A 21,641-nucleotide genomic window follows, 5' to 3' on the forward strand; every position below is an offset into this window, starting at 1 on the left:
CTAGTCTTAGTTACCAGCAGTTTTTCAGGAAAGAAACCACACTTGCAGCCAGTCATGTCTCTTTATTGACTTATTCATACATTTGAATTCTTTACATTCACACAGACACCAAAATTACAGCTGGAGTTTCCACTTCCATTTTCCAGACTTCAAAAACTCACCTGCAGCTTCTGCACCACAGGTACACTCATTGCAACAACCTTTGCAACACTTTGAGAGCAGAGGTGAAGGTGCAATACAGCCACTCAACTACCAAAATCAGTACTGTAATATCTTAAGGCTTAGTGACAGCCCAAAGAGAGAAGCAAACTGTATTTGTCTCTACAGAAGCAGTCAAGGCTAATTTTAGGCACAGTAAGCTGGGTTCCAGCCCCTCTTCATGAAGATCAGATGGACTGCAGAAGCTCTCACTGAAGCTCCAAATTTTAACTCTGTTTAAAAATCGAGGTAAAGACCTAGCCTAAAATTAGCTTTTACTAGCTCTGCTTCACATCCAGAAATATTACTGCTCCCAAAAAGCATCAACTCCAGATGATACACATCCACCCTACCCTAAACAAAAATTAACAGGTTTAGACACAGCTACTCCTAGAATTCACAAGTGGAATTTAGCCTCATCTTCTTTCAAGAGGGTTTTTCCCCTGTAAAAACAAGTTTGAGGCAGTTTAATATTGCTACTGGAAACACAAACAAACAGCAATCATCATCAAACAGTAGGATGCTCTCCCAGAAGTTGTAAAGCTGCTCTGAAACAAAGCTGTTGATATTAACTTCCAATCTCCCTTGTTCCTACAGCTGCAGATTTTCTTAGTACTCATGTGCTTATGAAAAAAAAGACACTCCTCCTGCCCAGGATATCCCTGAAAAATCTGTGCACTTAGATGCTTCTAATTTGGCAGGCAAAGTTCTGGCAGTGTATTTTTTATGCTAGGAATAGTGGATTATGTTTTCTAATGTCTCTACATGCAAACCAAATTCCTCCTAGTCACATTAATGTACTTGATGACTTTTCTGTCCCGAAAACACATAAAAATTAAGCATGCCTTAAAACAAAACACCATGATACCTTGATTTCAAAGGACAAGTCACAGCAGAGTAATCGCTAAACATAAATTATCAAATCGATATTCTTCCTGCCCCAAATCTCACCTCTGAAGAGCTTATTAGGCACAGCCAGACACATACTTTTTGGGAAGAGGATCTTTAACAACTACGTCTCCATGCTTTCAGCTTCTGTACTCCTGTGGAACTGAAAAAGAATAAAGAAGTTTAAAAACTGGGCTGTAACAGTGTACTGGAGGGGGAAAAAAGGGGAGAAACCTGAAAAACCAAAAAAAACACCCAAAAAAGGGGGAGACGGCTAACCCCACGGCAGAATCGGTTTGTTACTTGCCACAGTCAACGACTCATACCCACAAGAGGGTAAAAGTTTTGCCAATTAGCAAGGCCCTGCTCTTCCATGTCTAGGAAGGGAGTGAGCCACAGACGGCAGCTCCCATGGAATCATGGATCTCTGCTTCCCCTACCACCCCCCTCGTCGCCACGTGGCGGCCGCCATTTTCCCTTCCTTTCTCCCTCCTTCATGTGGGCCCCGGCCCCGCGCGGCCGGCTCCCACCCGTCCTCCCTGTAACGCAGCCCACGCCTTCATGGAGCCTACCTTCTGTCTGTTACGCTCAGCTCCTTTGCCGCTGTGGAGGAGAAGGCGCCCGACCCGCGAGTACCGCCGCCACTGGCACTTCACCTTCACCCTTCCCCACCGCTTCCGGCGCCCGTCCTCCTTAGCTCCAACGGCCGCGCTGCGCGCCCGCCCACGCGGAGCCCCATCAGCACACAACCCAGCCTCACGCGCCGGCGGCGGGAACTGAGCACTACAGGGGCCCCGGGCTGGGGGCGAGGCTTCGGGCGCTGGGCGAGGCCACGGAGCGCACGCGCACTGAGCTCGGCCACAAGGGAAAGTTGCGGACGCGATATAGGATCGATCCTTCTTCCCGAAGATACCGAGCAGCATCCCCGGGGGAAAACGGGTTAAGGCATTCTCCAAAATAAAGCAGAGACCTTCAGCTGATTGAGACAGCGATGCTGCTTTGTCTGTGTAGATACACGTGTGTGTATGCTTGGTCCAGCCATAAGATGGCCTTAAATACTACAATAATACTGCTCGTTATTTGAAAACCATGGACTAAAATAAAAATCAGCGGTCGTGAAAGATGTGCTAGACAAATGAAGTCATCTCTCTAGGTGAACACAGATTATTTTCCTTTTCCAGTCCATGTAAGCAACTGCATGCTGGCCAAATGTCCACACTTCAATTTGGAGTCAGAACAGGATAGAACAGAACAGAATATTTCCATTGGAAGGCACCTACAAGGATCATCAGTCCAAATGCCCAACCACCTCAGGGCTGATCAGAAGTTAAAGCCTGTTGTTAAAGGCATTTTCCAAATTTCTAAACACTGACAGGCCTGGAGCATCAACTACCTCTCCAGGGAGCCTGTTCCCTGGTGTCTGAACATCTCATAAAGAAATGCTTCCTAATGTCAAGTCTAAATTTCCCCTAATTACTGTAACTTTCACACCACAGCAGCTTACTGTACTATTATTCGTCATCCTCAGTCCAGGGAAAACTCAAGTCCACATATGTAGCAAGGATCTTTCCCCTTTTCTTATTACCTGGTACTACTTTTTTTAAGAGCATATAGAGATGGGTATTATACAAGAAGCTTAGACTTCTTAAAATTAAAGTTGCATCATTTCTCTGTAATGAATGCAATATTTTGTTAATGTAAGTTTCCTATCTCCCACACTCCTAAGCAGCTTTTACCCAGCTAGATAAGTACAATTTTGTATTCTGTTCTGAATTCTTTGATAATAGTGAATTTTCCTTTAGACATTCATACCATCTTTAGAGATTTCTCCAAAAAAGCTTTTCTCATGTCTGTGTAGGCTGATGCATTGGCACAACTACTGAATCCCCAAGGCAAATGATTTGAATAAATTTTCCTTGTTATCTTAAAAATGGCAAACTCTGGAGATGTTTCTCCAGCGCATTAGCAAGTGCTGGCACAAGAAATAAAAAGTAAGCAGGAAGCAAAAGCAGTAAAACAAGCAGCTGTATAAAGCAGTAATATTCACTCACAGCAAGAGCAATCAGTATTTTTCATTTTTGAAAATATTTCATGCTGCTCCTCTGCTGCTGAACTGTGTTATAGCTCAGCATTAAGCTGCAATGGCTGCTAACCAGCCTGGAAAATGACAACTTCTGTGAACATGAAAGTCACTTCCACACAGCACTACATTTTCTTATCAGAGTTTATTGTTGCACTTCAAATACCATGCCACTATCAGAATAATATCTATTTTTTATTTAAAAAAAACTCTGAGAAAAATGTTTCCAGCAATTTTCATTCAATGTGAATGACAGAGTATTACATCTATAAACATTGAAATATCTATTTAATTTCTTCCAGAGGAAGTTTCACATTTTTAAGCAATGAAAAAGGATATTCTGTACAAGATAGTCTGCAGATCATCCAAACTCATTCTTCCTGCACAAGTAGAACTGGGAAAATGTCACAGGATTCTCAGGAATGTTAGCTCAAATAATTAGGTAATTTCTGATCAGGCTCTGTATTTACACCCCAAATGGTCAATATCTGCTCAGAACCACACATTGTTTTTTAATGGCACTGATGGCCGCATAAAGCAAATTTCAGAATTATGTTTATGAAAATGAAGATGAAAGTCACAAAATCAAACAGTTGTTGAAGAAATTGCTTGTGCAGTTACCTACCAGGGGAACAGAAACCATGGCTATGTTAGCAGTCACAATGAAACATCTGACTTGGACTAGCAAACAGATTTGTTGTAACAAACCTGTTTTTTTAACAGTATTAATACTGATAGTGTACTTCTGGAAATCAAACACTGATTGCAGGTAAGCTATGAACAGAAGAGGTTACACTTTGTTAGGTAACTCGTGTGGTATGACTTGGTTACGCAGCTGTACTCAGGTGCATCCCCTGACACACTCAGCTGCTGTCTGCATGCTGTGCTCAGCCTCCTCCTCCTTCACCAAGTTGGCTGCATGTTAAAAGTGCTTTTTAAAGGTTCCTGTTAAATGTAAGAACACATTTCAATAGAATAGCTCTGGAATAAAACCCCCCCAGCCCTCATACCATCCTTTTACAAACAACTAATAATCCACCCAAGGCCGAGGGCATGCACGTGGAGGATTTATTGTCCCAGTACCTCATGGTGACCACAGATGGGCTGTAAAATTCCCCAGGGGACAATGTGACCAATCTCACCACTCTGTCCTTGACTGCCCACTCATTCTCAATCTATCAGTGCTTTGCTTTCCCAGGGCAAGAAGACAGAGAGGGAATCTTTAAAACAAAGAATGAACTAGGAATGATGCTGAAGGCCATTCCTCCTGCATGTAGGAGGCACTCCGTCTGTGTTCTCACCCTGCAAACATCAGGCACTTGACAGCACCCAAGGTTTTTCCCATTTTCCTCTATTTTATAACGCTGTTTCACTGAAGAACACTGAGTAACTGAGGCAGCAATGCACAACAGGAGCTTTATGCAATCCCTGCATTTTTAAAACATTTGAGTGATGTTACACTAGGTTGTATCAAGAGTAAAATCAATCATGACAGGATGAAAACCCCAGGTATTTTCTCCAGTTATTCAATTTAACTGTAACAAATCTATATGGATGCTTGCAGGATGCATGAGCAGTCCATGGCATGCAGAGTATTTGCTTTTACAGATGTTTAGAATCCAGAGTGTTTCTTTTATCAAATAAGAAATACTTTAAGACAAGTCAGCTTTTGAGACAAATCCATACGACTGAATATTTAGAGTGAAATGAAATTCTCATTCTAATAAATAATAGAAATGTTCATCTTAAAAAATGTCTACTCTAGTAGGTCCTTATCCTTAATCATGCATATTCCCTTAGTAAAAATGTGCTGTGTAAAGAATATTGTTATATACAGCAGATCTGTCTAGATTTTTTTCTTTACAGGCCTATCAAAACCATGTATTACATAGACAAAATCAATAAATAGTAAAGATTACCAGTTAGAGGTACAGTAAGGATCTCCACATCTGTTTTGTATTTAGGGAATAACAGACTGGTTTCCATTCCATTACCTTGAAAGTTAAATTGCATGATTACATAAATGTCGTAAAACAGCACTGAGACATAGGAAGTTCTTCCACCATCTGATGCATGTTTTTAAATATTCACCCTGAAACAAATGATGAAAACATTACAGAGCTCCTGTATAAAGGCTTGCATTTAGTACTGTGGTTCTTTTTTCTTTTCACTAACCCTTCATGCCTTTAGAAACACTCAGAGCCAAAGTTCTGTGAGAAGCATTAAGGCCACACTTCGCTGAAGTTTCCAATGATCTTCCTCAACTTCTAAGCACTATTAATTACACTTTATCTCATGTCTAAACTGATGCATTGAGAGATGTATTGTTGAGAACTATCACAAGTATCTGCCTGCAAGGGCAGATATTTGTGTTTTCCCATGATTTGAGTGTAATTTTCTACCATGACTACATACTGTATTTATTTTTGTCTCCTCTAAAGCTCATTCCTAATACTTAATACCAAACATGTTTAATATATCTGGAAACAGAACTGGTATTTTCATCTGGAAATCTGGTAATTTTTGCAGCTGACGTCATCTGAAGGTTGCAGAAAGATGCTACAATTTTGATGAGGTGGAGGGGGGAAAAGCATAGGTTAAAGGCAAATAAATTAAGGAAAAAATGTGGTGCAAATTAAGGCAATAAAAGTAAGGATCCGTTGCTGCTTTTTAGGAGTTTTCAATTCATTTCAGTGGAGTCACTCCTGACTCAGAGCAATATAAGCCCAGAGTGCAGTGTTCGGATCTGGCTGCTCACAGAACCAGGACTGAAAGCCTCTTCCTCGCACTGCTCCAGTTTGGGTCACAACTGTTTAGGTCTAATACTGCAACTTGTGTGTTTCACACATCCAATCAAATTTCTGCTCAGATAATTCACATCACAGTCAGTACAAAATCAGACATATTAACTACAGACAGAGACAGAGGCCCTTCCCTCACTGGAAGGGTTTGTTGTTACCGGATATAATGACAGGTTCTGTTTTGGCTTGTTTGTGGTTTTCTTTCTACACCAGTGGATTGCAGATGTTGCCGGGTGAATTTGTTGCCAAGCACAGCTAAATGATACATGATAACTGTACTGCTCCCCAGTGTTTGCACACACTTTGGGCATTAGCAAGCTGATTCCAAAGGCAGAAATACTCTGGGCATTTTGTGCTACTTTTAATTATCTTATCCTATGCAACACAATAATCAAATCCTAAGAAAAACTGCCAGTGGTCCAACAAAGGGCTACAAAACCTACATGAGACACAATACTTTAAAACTGATATATAAAAATGTGAATATTTACCATGAAATCGGACAGGTTATGTATCTCTGATGCTTATACCAGTTGTAAATAACTTCCACATATGTGCACAGTAGTCTACAACTCCACAGGCCCAGAAATGCTTATGAGGAAGATTTGGCCCACCAGAGCTCTAAGAAACACATGTATTTTTACAATCCACATGCCAGCATATGGAAATAATTTCTATCCTTTACAGTTTTTGAAGAGGTATATCTTACAAGACCTTCTGGTAGCTGCTGGAAAGTTCAGGTATGACAAGTGAAGTGTGGAAGGAGATTTCAAAACACTCTTTTCCAATGCTATCTCACTTTCTGTAGCTCCTGTCTCAGCCATGATGGCAAGGGTTGTCCCAATTTGTGGAGGAGTTTTGACAGTTCCACATTGTGATCTCTGTAGTAGCTCGACAGAAAGGCCCTGCACTGATGGATACAAAAGGAGAGGTTTTTATTTAATAAAATGCTGTACTGCAGATGCTGTGAATTCGAGGTTTCAAAGTTGGTTTGACCTGTGTGAAAACTTTACTTCCTTTATGCAATTTACATTGTTTTATGCTACCTACTGCATGCAAAGAGCTGAAATCTGAAAGGTAATTTCAAGGGAAACAAAGGTTGTCCAAAATAAACACCAAAGTCAAAGCAAAATTTGATTCTACTCTTAGTCTTGTACATTTAGAATCACACTGAAGGTAATGGAGATACTTCTATTACAGTGTGATTGAAATAACAGCTACTAAAATATCTTTGTATGTAGACTTCTATCAGTTAGCAACCCCCATTTTAAGACTTATTTAGAGTTGAAAAAGACAAGAGTTTGCACAAACACAGTCTTGTCCTATCTTATCTCTGACCAAAATCCTTTTCACCCAATGGTTTTGTATTGGTAGGACTCTACTGAGGTGAAGTTATTTATAATTTAAGTACTGTGAGGAAAAAGTCCTTGGTACATTAATTCTTACTGCTGTTCAAACTGTAGGTTTTTATTTGCATTTTAGGTAGGCTAAATGAAATGGCAATGCAAGACAGAATCTACATGAAAGTTACAGCTAGAATAGGAGACTGAACTGCCCTTGGGTACAGGCTGCAGCATTTGATCTGACTGAAATTTCCCCATTTGAGCATTTGTCTGGGGAAGGTATTTTTGTTAAAATTCATAGGAACAGAACCTAACCTCTCTTAAAACTGGATTATAGGAGTGCCTGCATTACCTGTCACAGTCTAACTTGTCTCATAGACAAATACACCTATCTGATCATGACTGAGAAGAAACTTGCACTGTGGAACTTCTGCTGCTTAAGTCTGTAAGGTCAAGGGGACAGGACTTCAGGAGCAGCACATTTAGTTTCCTAAGGGACGCCAAGTTTTAGAATTTGTGGGGGGTTTTCATTGCTGCTGTTTTTTAATGACTTAATCTTCACATTTGAAATAAAGAACTGAATGTCTATGCAGCCCACAGCCATCTTAAACATTTCCTTTGTAGGGAAAGGTAGCCAAATAAGTAACTCCTACTTAATTTTGTCTTCTCTCCCTTCTCATGATTTTGCTTGTGTCATGTCCTGTATGCACCAACTGAATTCCTGTACAATGCCAATGAAGAGCATGGTTTACCTCAGAATCCATAGCAGGGTATTTTCTGCCTTTGCTCTTCCCAAGACACTTGGTTTTTCCTTCTTCCAAGAGCTGACACCAGAATCCTTTATGAGAATCAAACCTGAAACAAACACTGGGAGGTGTAAAATTTGTGTGCAACCAAATCTAGGAGGAGTCAGATTCCAAAGGAGTGGATGTTACATTCCTGACTGATATAACTGAATCTGCTTTTCAGCTAATGCAAAAAATAAAGAAAAATTATTCTATTTGCTTTCTGTTTCTGCATATCAGCATTCCATGTTCCATTTATGGAAGTAAAATTAATTTTGATCCATTCAAAATTCATATGCAATTCTCACAAAGCAGCACTCTGTCTGTCACAGCTCTACTTCTGTAACAGCCAAGTGGCTCAGTGAATGATTCACAGAAAATTTAACCCCGACTTGTGTTCTGTACAATTCACCCTACCGACAGCTCAAAGAACTATGAAGGGCTTTATTCTGCCTTTCTAGTGAGCTAACTTACAGATTAGCTGGTATTTTAGGAATGTAGGAATGTGTGAAAATGATGAACTCATTAACTCACGTTAGGGCTTCAGAGTAATTATAATGAGGAGAGACTCCCAGAAACTTCTGTACTTCATCCATTACAGTAGATGGGTCACTTCTCAGCTGCTGTCCATCAATAATTAGCAACTACAACAGAGAAGATAAATGGCGGTTTAATTTGAAATTCATTATTTCAGGCTTGCAACTGAAACTTTCACCTCTGTAAAACTCCTTCATCATATGGAGAGTACTGCCCCAGGAAACAATAATGGACCCAGTCTCAATTGTGATCATCATTAATGACCTGGGAGCATCTTAATTAAATCTGAAATTATATTGCATTGGAAGCTGTTGTGACAACAGAGAAATAGCAGTGAAGGATCTAGAAAGATAAGAAATACTGTCAGGAAATTGAAAGAGACTGGTCCAGCTAAGAAAAAATTATACTAATGGCTACTACTTTTCCAGATAAAACATAAGGCCATCAGGGCTGATTCTTCACTATCACTGTGGGACATAAAATCTGGCAAAAATCTGCATGACAATGCATATTATTCAATATTCATGGGTTACTTGTGGAGAAAAGCTAATGAAAACATAATGAGGAGAATTTCATTCAAGAGGATACTACAGCACTGTGCATCTCATGAAGAGAGATACAATGCTGGCTGAAAAAAGAGTATGTGGAGAATAACAGCAGCTAGATGCATCGGAGCTTCCTTGGCACACTCCAGGGAAACAGAAGGTGCAGACTCCAGCCAACTTGTCTCAGCTACAAAAGTCCTGGATAAACAGAAGGTTGGCATTGCAGCCAATCTCCCTCTAACTGTTAGGTGGGGAGCAGTGCCAGACACGCTGCCAGTGTCACAAAATTCCATTCCAGAAATAAATCCCCAAGGAGATAGCGATCATGTGATAGTGTCTGTCTGGTCTGCTGTTATCATATGACATTCAGGGCTTAGGATGTGCAACTTTTGAGGTTTGACCTTACATGGGGCCAAAGGAGAGTAATGATTTGTAGGATATCCCTGAGATCAGCAGTCAGTAGGCAAGACTTTAACAAAGGTAAACTTTTAGGACAGTATATATACATATATACATATATATCTATAGGATGAGGATGTCAAGAGTTTTGTTCACCTGGTAAGGTGGGAAGTATGTGAGCCATCTTTCAATGTGGGTAGCATACCATCCAGGTGCCAGGCATCTCTTCTGGAGAGATCTGAGCTCAGAGGGGGCTCGAGGGCCAGCTGTGATCACCTGATAGAAGCTGAATTTCAGAGCTGTGGGGTCTTCGTGGGATCTCTGATGCTGTAAAAGAAGTGACATTGCTGGAACTTTACAGACCACAAAAGTGGGGAAACAAGGCAAAACTGCTGCTCTTACTGACAAAAATTTTAGTCTATCCTGTATTTTGAGCATGAACTAGATAACTGTGTCTACATACTAATTTCTGTATGTGCTGATTACATTAATTAATTAATTAATAATTTTTATATGCTTGCATTATAGATAACTTGAAAAATTTGTTACTGGTATTTTAACCCTTAAAATATGACAGATAGCCCATTGCTGATCACAGATGGTCATCTGACTATATGGATATATCCTGAGAGGATATACAGAGAGGATTCAGGGTGGAAACCTGGCCTGGTGCCTGCCCATGTTCTCCCAAGTGCATACCTGGTACCAGGAATACGCGCGGTCGGACGGGTCAATGAGGATGGTGATGATTTTGGCCTTGGGGATGAGGGAAGCAGCTCTCTTGGGAGCTTCCTCAGAATGGAAATAGTTGGCACTTTTCTCAAAGAGGAAGTCAGTGGTGACATTAGAAGGAGTTGGAAAGAAATCCATGTACCTGGGAAAGCAACATCATCCTCAGAACTACTTAAAAATCACAAAAAGGCTGCTAAATCTGTTAAGCATACTTTAATTCTAGAGTACTCAATTAAAATATAAGCCCAAGTGCAAAAAAAAAGAAAGCAAACCAAAGCTTACATTGTATATTTGATCATATTTTACTTGGTACTAGCTTGCTTCTCACTACATGTAACTAGACATTGCAGCTATTTTTTTTAACTGGATAAAAATATTACAGTATTTATGTCTTTTAAAATTTGCAAGTTCTCACTTTTCAGTCAGAACAAACTGGTGAAGACTAAAGTAGAAATTGAGTTTTCCAAACCTGGCCTTTTGCTGACACCAATTGAAGTGCAATACTGTAAGAAAAAGCTACTTAGTATCAACCAGAATTGCTTTCACTGAGAAGAGGCTGTTTATATTGGGAAGATGCATTGAAGCAATCCCCCACAGCTTCATCAGGTAGAAGGCTTCTGAGCAGTGACAGAATTCACTTATTTTTCTGTGAGTCACATTTTTGGGGAAAATTGGGTTGTAGTTGTTTTAGAGTTTTTTGCAAGCTTTCCACATCCGTCATGAAGTTGTAGTTAAATTCCTGCAATTGCTTTGTCATATAAGGACTTCTCTATCCCTGGCCCTCAGACCACTTTTTGTTATTGCTGGGGAAAACAATAAATAGGAAATTTTGGCCATCTTGACTTTTCAGTTAACCTGTATTGAGAAAATAAATGTTATTTAAACAGCCTCTTCTGAAAACCATGTTAAAGGACCGAGATTTCCTCCAGTGCTTAGACTTTTCTCTATTCATACAAATGAGCTACTTCCAATATAGATGACGTGCTCTTGTTGGCTTTGAAATTGTAAGCACTGAAGTCAATGGACTTTTATTTCCCAGAAGTGTTAGGGCTGATTTGATGAGAATGATGAAGCTGAGAAGGCTTTAGAGAAACTTGTCCAAGAAACCTGTAACAAAGCTTACATAAAGAAATGCAAGACTGGTCTGTTTAGACTTCTGCGTTTTAACAACAGCAAGATGAGTTCTCATCTTACTATTCTACCATGTCTGTTGGAAGCCTACAATTTACATCTACACTGTTTTCAAAAGGACAATCCTGAGGTTCTGAAGGCTAAAAGAACCCTCTTCTGCTTCTAAATTTGGCCCTGCTCTAAATCCAACCTTGGACAAAGACTACGAGTCAGCTCACGGATAAAGCCCTATCTCCACAACTGTAAACAAAATTGAACTGATTGCTATTTGTGATTCTTGCAGGAATCCCAGCCAATTATTGGAGTAATGAGGAGAGCCCTTGTATCTAATTACAAAGTGGCAAGCTCATTACAAGCCAGCATTGAAACACACTATCAGGCTAGCTGGTCTGAGAGATCTGCCGGCAGACAGAATGCAAATCAAAGAATTAGGCAATTACACCAACAGGGAGTTCTGAGGATCTGAGACTTAACTGTGGGAACCTGGCAGGAGTGGTGGGGCACAGAGTGGATGCTGTGGTGAGAACCTGTCAAAGGGCTGTGCCTGCTTTAGACAGGCTGACCACTGTGAGCTTTACGCACCAGTGCCACATTAAGATGAAAGTAATCCGACATGTGTGTGGCAGCCACATTGTACCTGCAGCTTAGGGAAGCAGATAAGGCAGGAGGAAAGAGAGAAGCAGCACAGTAGTTTTCCAGCAACATGAAAACATTGATTTTGTGGAAGAAGGGGCTCGCTGTACTTTAGCTGCTCCATCAGCACGGAGCTGCTCTGCCTCGCCTGCATGTCCTCCTCACTGACTGCAAATACACCTCAGCAGCAATTTCCCACTGCCAGTCATTCATCCAGCACCTCTCCACTGGCACAAGTGGCTGACTCACCGCCCTTCCCAGCAAGAATGTGCTGCAGCAATTACGACTCTGGGAAAACACGTGGCGTACAAATAAATTGGATCTGATGGGTCTGCACTGAGATCACAGAACAGCGTTCACCCTTTTCATTTTATGGATGAATACAAAGTCAAAGGCAATGAAAGTGTTCTCCCTTAAACTGGGGGCAAAATGAAGAAACATGACAAGAAATCAATAATCCTTCACTGGTGCTCCCCAGCCACTACAGCATGTCACCAGCTTTCATGCTGCAGAGCTTTACAGTGCAGCACTTTGGGAAAACAGAGGAATCAGGAGTGACCTTCAGGTGCAGCTGTGCCTGGTGATTCCCAGGGAGCCACAGTGAACGTGGCAGCAGGGACACAGGCTCTGTCTCAGCACCACTTACTGACCCACACAGACACATTCTCCTAATTACCTGATCTTTAAAGAACATTTACAGAGGCTTTCCCTGCCCCCATTTTTTATTATTTACATTATTGCTATTGCTATATCCTATTTAAAGGAAGAAATGCCTCTTCCTGATAGTATCTTTCTTTTTCTCTTAAGAAATAAGATTTCCAACAAGAACATAACTTTTGTGTCCATATATCCAACTACCAACCATTACTGTCCCACTTTCAAAGACATGTGTAATGAGAAATACATCATTTTGTTACTGCTCTGCACATATCCATATCTGGCTATTTACAAGAAAGCCTCACAAAAGTTAGTGCATTTAAGATATTCTGTAGTAAGATCATTATTCACTTGCATTTATTTCTCATTTCAGAAAGACACTGAAGGTTATTTCTTATCTCACTTTATATATGCACAGTTACCATTACCAACAGTAATGTCATTTTTCTATTGTTCACAATATATAAACTTTTATATTTATACTAATAACCCATCTTACCAATCAATCCCCCTGTGGTAGTTATTTCTATTAAAGAACTGTACCTCCTCAAAGGTTTTTGGGCTGGGGGAGTTACTAATGATGGAAGGATGCATGATCAGGAACAAATACAAGGCTGTAGTACCTGCAAATAGGATAAAAGTCCAAGATTTAAAATAAAAATACACACACACACATATTTTTGGAGGGATCTTAGCTGCAGATGGGACTAAATCAGCTTTATTCCATTTCAATTCACTGAGGGGATGTTGATTTATGTCACCTAAGATCCTGCACTTTCTGAGCTTTTAGAATTAGGACATTTAAAGAACTGTAACTAGTTAATACAGAGTAGTTAAAACTGGAGTACCAGTGTTGAAATCTGTTTTTCCAACTTAAAATAGTCATGTTTCAAAAAATAATGATTTATGTATATGAGACTGTCACAAAAATAATTTTAAAATGTTGCATTCAGTAGCTTTTGGGGATTGGTGAAGATGAAAGGAATTTTGCAACTTTCTGATTACAGAGAAGAAAAATAACCATTGAGTAAATTTATAAACTAGTGCAATCTTGTAATGAAAACTGTCCATTAGGAACTTCTTGACTTGAAAAAAATGACAAGAAACAACAAGATTCTATAAACAAGACACATGCAAAAATTTGCAGTTCAGACTCCAACCCATTTGAAAGATGTCTCTGTCCTGTCCTTTTCCTTCTTCCACTTTGACAAGAGCTTGTCTGTCTTGTTCACCTCTTTATCAAAGTTTACTAATTTTGACTTAAAGCCCAAAAAAACCTGACACACACCTGAACCCTGCACTTTCAATTTGTACCGACTGCTGTTGTAACTCACATGATTAAGCTATATTTGCATGGTATCTGAACATAAAAAAATGCTGTTAGGTGATCTCTACACAGCAGCCTGAATCAGCAGTGATTAATTGTTTTACTTATTTGAACTTACACACAGCCTATCTGGTTGGAATAAAAGAAAATCTCACCAGTTTTCTGGGGTCCTACAACCAAGAATTTTGGTAACCGATCACAGGTTTTTTCCTTAGACCAGATATCTTTGTGCCGTTTGTCATCACAGGGGTTCTAAAACAGAGAAGAAAACTCAGAATTTTATTGGCAATCACATTTGAAAAGGTTCTTAAATTGCCCTTATATATAAATTACCTATTTTTCGCCCATGTACAAATATTCTTACCAGAAATTATGATTTTTGCTTATGACCAAAAACCAACACATTCCAGAACTATTCCAGCGATTCAGAATGGTATTTCCAATGTAACCAGGTCAGAACCTGATTTGGTGAAGTGTCTGGAATTTATTTTAAGGGGAAGCATGTTGTAGAAATATATCCTACACATACATAATTACCCCATTCCTATAACAGCTACCACATTATATATGCTGCATTTTAAAACTAAAAGAGTAAGTTGATTATGATTTAAGGCTTTCTATTCACAAATACACATTCTGATCTTCCAATACAAATCAGTAGCTAATATTAATCTTTAATCTTTGCTGCTTCACAATTGAATCGGTTTAAATTTGTTCTGGGAATGCTACTCATAAATAATTTTTGACGTTGTTTGGCAACACTGCACTGAGATGAAGAGAATTATCTTCACGTACCCCTCTGAGGTTTAAGAATATATACCTGTATTCAAAATCACATCATTTATGGACAAAACACACCATGTCTTAGTCACTGTAACTTAAAAATGTCTTTTCTAAGTAATTATAATTTTTCAAGTAACTTGGCTACAGGCTAATTTTCATTTTTAAAATTATTGTCTCTTAGTGTTATGCAAAATCCTTGACATTTCTCCCCTCTAGTTCAATGTTTTCTTCAAAACCAGCATGAATTTCAAGACGCATATTTAAGTACAAATTTGCAATCTCAGACCCTAAGTTGGCAATTCAATATTCAATGCTGGAAAACATTTTAGTAAGCAAGCTTAAATACATTTTTATGTTTGATTTAGTAAAGTTTGCTCCTTAGAGTATTTCCACCAAGCCACCTTAATAAGATTTTATTTGGGTTAATATTATCACTGTCAGGACTCAGGTATCTACAGCTTCTTGGCAAACTTCCTCCTTGGGCAGCTCCCAGACTACCGTGAATAACTTCTGATGTATCTCATCTACTTTCACTTGGCTAATTAGGGTATCCATGAGACCATGGATATGCTCTTTTCTCTTTTTGGATGCCCTCTTCTCCTTACAAGCTTGGAGAAAAACTCATTTCTTTAACTGCTAGAAGATGCATATAAATCTGCCTGTCAAATGCTTTATTCCTGTTAGTTCCAAAAGGAGAAGAGAAATAATACAACATGCACTTGCCTGCCTTTGCCCACATTTTTAAAGGCAAGTAGTGTCACAAATAAAACAAATTAGAGATAATTTTAATTACACATCCTAATGTATATAAATTTCATGGCCTTTTACAAGCAACAGGGACCACAATCACATTCTGAAGCTTCAGTTGCCTGTTTTATGGAACTAATTTAGAAATATACTGCTTTTCTCTATGAGAAACTGAAACAAAGAATTAAAAAAAAAAAACAAACACCAAGACAATTTTTCTCTGGTCTCTTGCTCAGCCTTCACCTGCCAGAGAGGGTCCTTCTGCTCAGGGAATAACTCAAAATACTTGTGAGCCAGCTGGACCGGGGGAAGAGTTTGCAGTTTCAGGTTTGTCCAGGTATGAACGAAGTTGGCCAGATTCACAAAGGTGTACAAGCCCAGACGGTCGTTCCCATAATTAGACAAGTGTGTCATGAAGATGCTGATCTGTGGGAGACAAAATGAAGAGCCCACCTCGAGTCCTTGCATCACTAGATGGCAGTGCAGCCCCAGGTAATGTAAATCTCATTTGCATTTTGCTATTAGAGCAGCAAGCCTTTGGATCACATTCACACAGCCCTTACTACCCTGGCCCTTGACTGAATTACATCCTTCTCTCAAGTCAACTCAATGCAAGCAATGAGGAAAACGCTGGAGCAGGTCCCATGAGCTCTGTGAGCTGCAGGATGTGCAATGCTACCCTGGGGTTGGGCAACACTGACAGCACCTTTATGTGCACTTACTTCATGGGATACAGCAAAAACAATGCCCGCTGCTTTACTTTAATAGGAATACAAATGCAATGTTAAAAACATAATTTCTGTTCTCATGGAAGAGTAAAGAAGTCACAGACTAGAGAAGCAGCTGAGCTCTATTGCTGTGATTTTAATCTCGTGGCTGCAGGTCTAAGTTTTCTACAGTGCTCATCTCTTCTACACAGGTATTCTGCAAGCACTGGCCTGACACACAAAACAGTCAAAAATCTGAAACCTGAGTACTTTCAAGTAACTGTGCATGGCATATTCCCAAACAAAAAACACCAAAAGTTTTAAGGCTGCTGGTATTTTACTTTTCCAGTATCTGACTATGAAGGTGATACCCAGATACACCCTCCCACTCCAGCCCGTGCTCCAACTGCACTCCCAATGGAAACAATGCTTCCGTGAAAGTACCTCACAGGAAGGGTATCTTTGGATACACCTAAATCGAGCTGGTGAACAGAGCAGGAATACATAGACTGCAAGGATGAGCTCTCTGGGACTGAGGAAGGGCTGCAGACAGAACCCCCTGTTTTCTACAGGGATCCCTTTCCAAGGTAATTTTTTACTGATGCAACAGTTTGCTCTTACACTGAAATCTGCAAACCCTTGCCTCTCCACCAGTGATTTGTTTCTTGAAGTTCTTTTTAAAGTAGAACTCTTCCAAGATAAACTCTCCAGACTAATTTCCATTAAAAAATTAGAAACATGACTCTTTTTATAAATAAATCTGCTAATACCATGAATGAGCAATTTCTATTTAAAGTAAAATCTGATGTAAGCCACTTCAAAAAAAGAAAAGCTTATAAGTCATAATGCTGAAATTAATTCAGGAACTGAAGTTAATATTTTGTAAAGGAATTCTAGTCCTCAGCTTAAAGAAAGAAAAAGAAAATAATGAAAAGCTGGTATTTACTGTAAAAATCAGAAGATACACACTGCTAAATCACTAGGAGATGATCTTTCTTTGTGGGTAGGACTGAGAGTGAAAACCCTTTCCCTTTAGTCACCTTTTCAAGTTTCTTTTTTCATTTCAGTTCACAAAGCAGGAACAGAGCACCCACAGGACTACGTTGTTCTCACTAAAGTTACAACCAGCAGGTTTCCATAAAAAAGGTTAACCTGCTTTCCTGACAGCCCCTTTCTTTCTTGCACATGAGCTGACCTCTGACATTTTTAATGTCAATTCACCTCCTGACAACTCCTTACCTGCCAACAGCTACTGTACTGCCATGAAAGAAAAAGCAAGAGAAGTTGAAAAGATTGCTAGTTCATGGAAAATATAATTACTCTTTCCCTGAAGAGAATATCACTGTAATTTCAAGAATGTTAGTACAGGCTGAGAAATTGACTGGAGACATATCATCATAAATAATTTCCAGTATATAAAACTGTGTCAGTGAAGGGGAAAAATTACCAGAGACCTAAGCTCCCATTTTAGCTATATATTTTTAAGTCAAATATCTCATGGTTAATTATTTACAGCACAAAGATGATCAAATGCTGATTGAAAACTTAAATGGCTGAATCTTGTAAAGAAATCCCTACTTAGCCAAGCAGATACATGACTTTACATTGTAGAAAAAGACTCTTCTAGGTGGCATCATAAATATCACAGATCCGCTGACAGGGATGGTGGACCACTCCCCACTTCCCCTTCCATGTGTGGGAACACACATCAATCCCCTTCCATCTGCAGGTGGTGCCATACTGGGTTTATGATGCGTTAATTTCCTCTATCATACCACATCCTGAGTCATTCAAACAAGTTCTAATTAACAAGAATCATTATTCTTTCTCTGCGACTAATAGCATGCTGTGCTTCTAAAGAGTTACTCTCTTGGAACCACCAATCAAGGAGCTCTAAAAGGAATCCTTTGTGGCCATCTCCCAAATGGCCATAAATAACATAAATAAATAACACTATTAAATAAATAACACTCATAAATAACACTATTTGTTCAAAAATCTTCCACCTCTGGGAAATGCTGTAAAATACAGACAGAACTTAATATATTTCCTTATTCCTTCTTCAACAGGGAAGCAGCTGTGAATAGATTTATATTTACTCTAACAAGCATTTTAACCTCCCCTTCAGATAAAAAGAGCTTATTTGATTTTATTATTTCCAGCACTCTTCTCAAATAATTTCTTTCAGGCACCTCAGCATTTTCTTTATTTCAGTGCAGAAGGATCACCCTTTTTTAGCTGTTCCTCATAAACAAACCATCATCTTGGTTGCACTTCAATGCACAATCTCCACAGGATTTAATATCCTTCATGAGGGAACTGAAATGGAATGCAGACAGTTTTTAAAATGATGGTTTGGGACTAAATCTGACCTCTGGGCAGCAGCTCCTTTCCTGCTCTCACATATTTTCAGATCAGAGTTGCAAAGGTACTCTCCTGTGCCCTGCCTTCTCCTTCCAGCTTCTCTTCAGGATTTTCTTGTTCCCCAGAGTGAAAGGACAGAGATCTCTTCCCCCAGTCCTGATTTTATTTGGGATTCTGACTGGTACTGCAGAAATGTAGGGAAATGAGAACAAACACTCAGGAGAAAGCCTTTATCTTTTTGACTGATCATTCTATACAGTGTATTTCCTTACTACAACATATCCCAGCTAGATGCAACAGCTTTTAGGTCAACAAACTGGAGTTGAGACCAAGAAGGAGCTGCTGCTATTAAGTCATGTCTCAGGAAAAGATGAACCAGCTTGATCTAATTTATGTATCAAGAACAGAGAGATGCTTGACAAACAACTTGCACAGAATGAAACAATGCAACAAGTCACTCAACTTCTAGTGATGGATGTTAATTGGCTGGGTATTTTAAAAATTACTGATCACTACAAAATCAAGATTATTAGGATGATGCACCTATTGAAATTATACAACAAGGCCACTACTCAAACTAAGCTTCTGGAGTCTTGGTAACTGACAAAACAGAGGTGCCTGCCTCCCAAAGGAATGATATTACCACTCCCAGGAGTGACTAGCCCTTCCTAGGGCTCCTGGCTTCTTCCTCTGAAGTCAAGGGGTCTCTCTTAAGCTGCCAGGATCAGACTCCAGAGCAGAGAGAAGACTTTTTTGTCAGACATCAAGTGCAGCAGTAAGGGAAGTGGAGGGAAGTCTGAGACTTGCAGGACACTGACGATCTTGAAGAGTTTAATTATTTTGGCATTTCAAATCTAGAACTAGAAGAGTTGGTATAAGAAAAAACAGGTAATGAACACTTATTACATACTGGACAGTTTATTTTTTTTTTTTTACCATATATATATCTATTGCAAGCAATTCCAACTTGAATAAATTCCTTCTAATAAACCAGTCATCAAAGTACTTTAGTCACAGGCATTATGTCACCCTCCCATCTGTGCAACAACATTACAAGGTAGCATTGAGGCCTCCCAAGTTATGAAGTTATGCACAACCCTTGACAATGAAGTTAAATTATGATTGATAATTAATTCTGTGGAGTTGGCTAGGCACTCACAGCAGATGCATTACCAATTTGGAATATTGCTGGTATTTTAGCTACTGAGCACATGTTTACAGGCCATGAGAGTACATCCAACTCTCAGAACACCTATATTCCAATTAATTTGGCATTGTGCACACTCTGTTTGCAGTCCTGCTATCGTTTCCAAGTTATTCCGAACCGTTTTGTTTCAGGTATTCACAGACTCAGTAACAGCAGGTTTTGCTCCATTAGACTGCCAAAGTGATGGAATAACAAATCAGAGCAGAGCCTATATTGAATAAGTATTTTAAATAGCTGAAAGACGGTCCTTTCAGACCTGGATGTTTGCAGAAAAGCTGTATTCAATTCCACCACGGAGATTCCAGCTTGCAAGTCCCTTTTTAGCCCTGAGGTTGCCCTGCTGTTTTCACAGCTGCCACGAACCTGTCCTCTGCATTTACATAGTGGTGTTTCCACCATAAATACAATGGAGCCAGGGAAGAGTTACGAGCTCAAACATAATCATGTATTTGAGGTAGTTCTAAATTGTTGATCAGACAGTCAGGAACCTCAAGTTTATTCTCTGCTGCTGCTCATTCCCCTTCTGACTAAGTAGTGGTACTGTTCAAGAGACTTGCTTCACTATAAACCACTGGCACAAAGCTTTCCATTCAAGAATTTTAAGGATCCCAGACAAGTAAAGATTTCTGATTGCCGCAGTTTCAATGCATTTCCTGCCCAGTGTTACAAGGAATCAACTCTAAAGAGACAGCTATTCCACAGCCTCCCCACACTGCCTGTTCACATAGGAATTTTTTTTTCCTATTCCACCCACAAAATACCAGACTCTGTCTGGCTTTTATGGGTGGGTTTTGAAGAACTGATAGGAAGGCAAAGAATACTTGTGCTCTGCAGTCAACCAAAATGCTTGGCCAAACTGATTTCTCCCCCTGCCCCAACTGATGGCAATTATTGCTGGAGTTACAGGCATGAAGAGGACAGGGAAGAGATGAAACTGATGCCTTTCTCACCCATGAAATGGGGCAAGCCTGTCAACCTGAACCATCTTTCCTGCTTCTCACACTCAGTACAGTTAAATATGAGGTTGTGCCAAGCAAGATGGACAAAAAGGGAAGATCTGAGTCTGAATGTCTTTGATTTTGATTTTCTTCTATAGTGCCAGTTCAGGGTCACATTAAGATACATACAACAAGTTCTGCTGATGCTCATACAAATCCTCTCATTTTCAGTGCTGAAGGAGATAATTTCTCCCTTGCTGCAAGACAATTAGCTTAATAACAACTCTACTCACTACAACTGAGAGGAGGGAGAGGTAAAAATTAGAAGAAAATAATACTTAGAAATGAATGCACACAAAGATTACAATTATTTTAAGATCAGTCAATGTGCCTAAAGCATTAACAGCCTTTCCTCTTCATCAGCACTGCTGTAACCACGTCAAGACCACACAGCTGGCTACACATTAGTTTAATTTTTGGGCTGTCAGCCATTTGAAGGCTTTCACCAAATTCCTCTCCACAGGACATTTTCCCTTTTCTTTCCATCTGCAGACACATGGTACTTTGCAAGAAAGTGCACATAATGCAATTACTGTATTCTGTTTGGTTTTTTAGGGGCAGAAAAGGTATAGAAAAATTTCACGAACTGTTGGTTACCCTTCAACATTCATTTCATAGTATAGAAAAGCTCCAGATCTGTATCTTCTGCAGTTCAAAGGATCTGAGAAGCAATGGTACAGTTGATAGCAGTGCCTATACTGGCCTCTTCATTACACACAACTCAAAACCTAACAGCTCACTTCCTACAAAGGACAGATTTAGGAAACTGCTACAATTTC

General features: G+C 39.6%; 2 protein-coding genes and 1 non-coding gene across 5 annotated transcripts in view; all 3 read right to left on the reverse strand.

Annotated features, from left to right (window-relative positions):
• The window catches only part of METTL14 (methyltransferase 14, N6-adenosine-methyltransferase subunit), a 68,081-nt gene extending 66,092 nt beyond the window's left edge, over positions 1-1,989 (reverse strand). Inside the window, exons 1-2 of one of the 3 annotated variants that reach the window (XM_053976300.1) lie at positions 1,659-1,989; positions 1,150-1,249 (exon numbers count right to left, since the gene is read on the reverse strand). The gene's annotated coding sequence lies outside the window, so the exon portion shown is untranslated. The remainder of the gene's footprint in view (positions 1-1,149; positions 1,250-1,658) is intronic. The other 2 variants (XM_053976298.1, XM_053976297.1) reach the window with 2 other exon arrangements.
• On the reverse strand, positions 1,381-1,511 carry LOC128806989 (small nucleolar RNA SNORA24). The gene has a single exon (XR_008437004.1). It is a non-coding gene; the product is annotated as a small nucleolar RNA SNORA24 (small nucleolar RNA).
• A 1,325-nt stretch (positions 1,990-3,314) lies between the features above and the next one.
• LOC128806601 (bifunctional heparan sulfate N-deacetylase/N-sulfotransferase 3) overlaps positions 3,315-21,641 on the reverse strand; it is a 45,181-nt gene continuing 26,854 nt past the window's right edge. Inside the window, exons 6-13 of the mRNA XM_053976295.1 lie at positions 15,830-16,012; positions 14,212-14,308; positions 13,229-13,352; positions 10,276-10,450; positions 9,733-9,903; positions 8,630-8,739; positions 8,063-8,165; positions 3,315-6,877 (exon numbers count right to left, since the gene is read on the reverse strand). Of these exons, the coding sequence (XP_053832270.1) occupies positions 6,758-6,877; positions 8,063-8,165; positions 8,630-8,739; positions 9,733-9,903; positions 10,276-10,450; positions 13,229-13,352; positions 14,212-14,308; positions 15,830-16,012 (1,083 nt within the window). The 3' untranslated portion in view covers positions 3,315-6,757. The remainder of the gene's footprint in view (positions 6,878-8,062; positions 8,166-8,629; positions 8,740-9,732; positions 9,904-10,275; positions 10,451-13,228; positions 13,353-14,211; positions 14,309-15,829; positions 16,013-21,641) is intronic.

The sequence above is a fragment of the Vidua macroura genome, chromosome 4 (assembly GCF_024509145.1).
Source record: "Vidua macroura isolate BioBank_ID:100142 chromosome 4, ASM2450914v1, whole genome shotgun sequence".
NCBI lineage: Eukaryota > Metazoa > Chordata > Aves > Passeriformes > Viduidae > Vidua > Vidua macroura.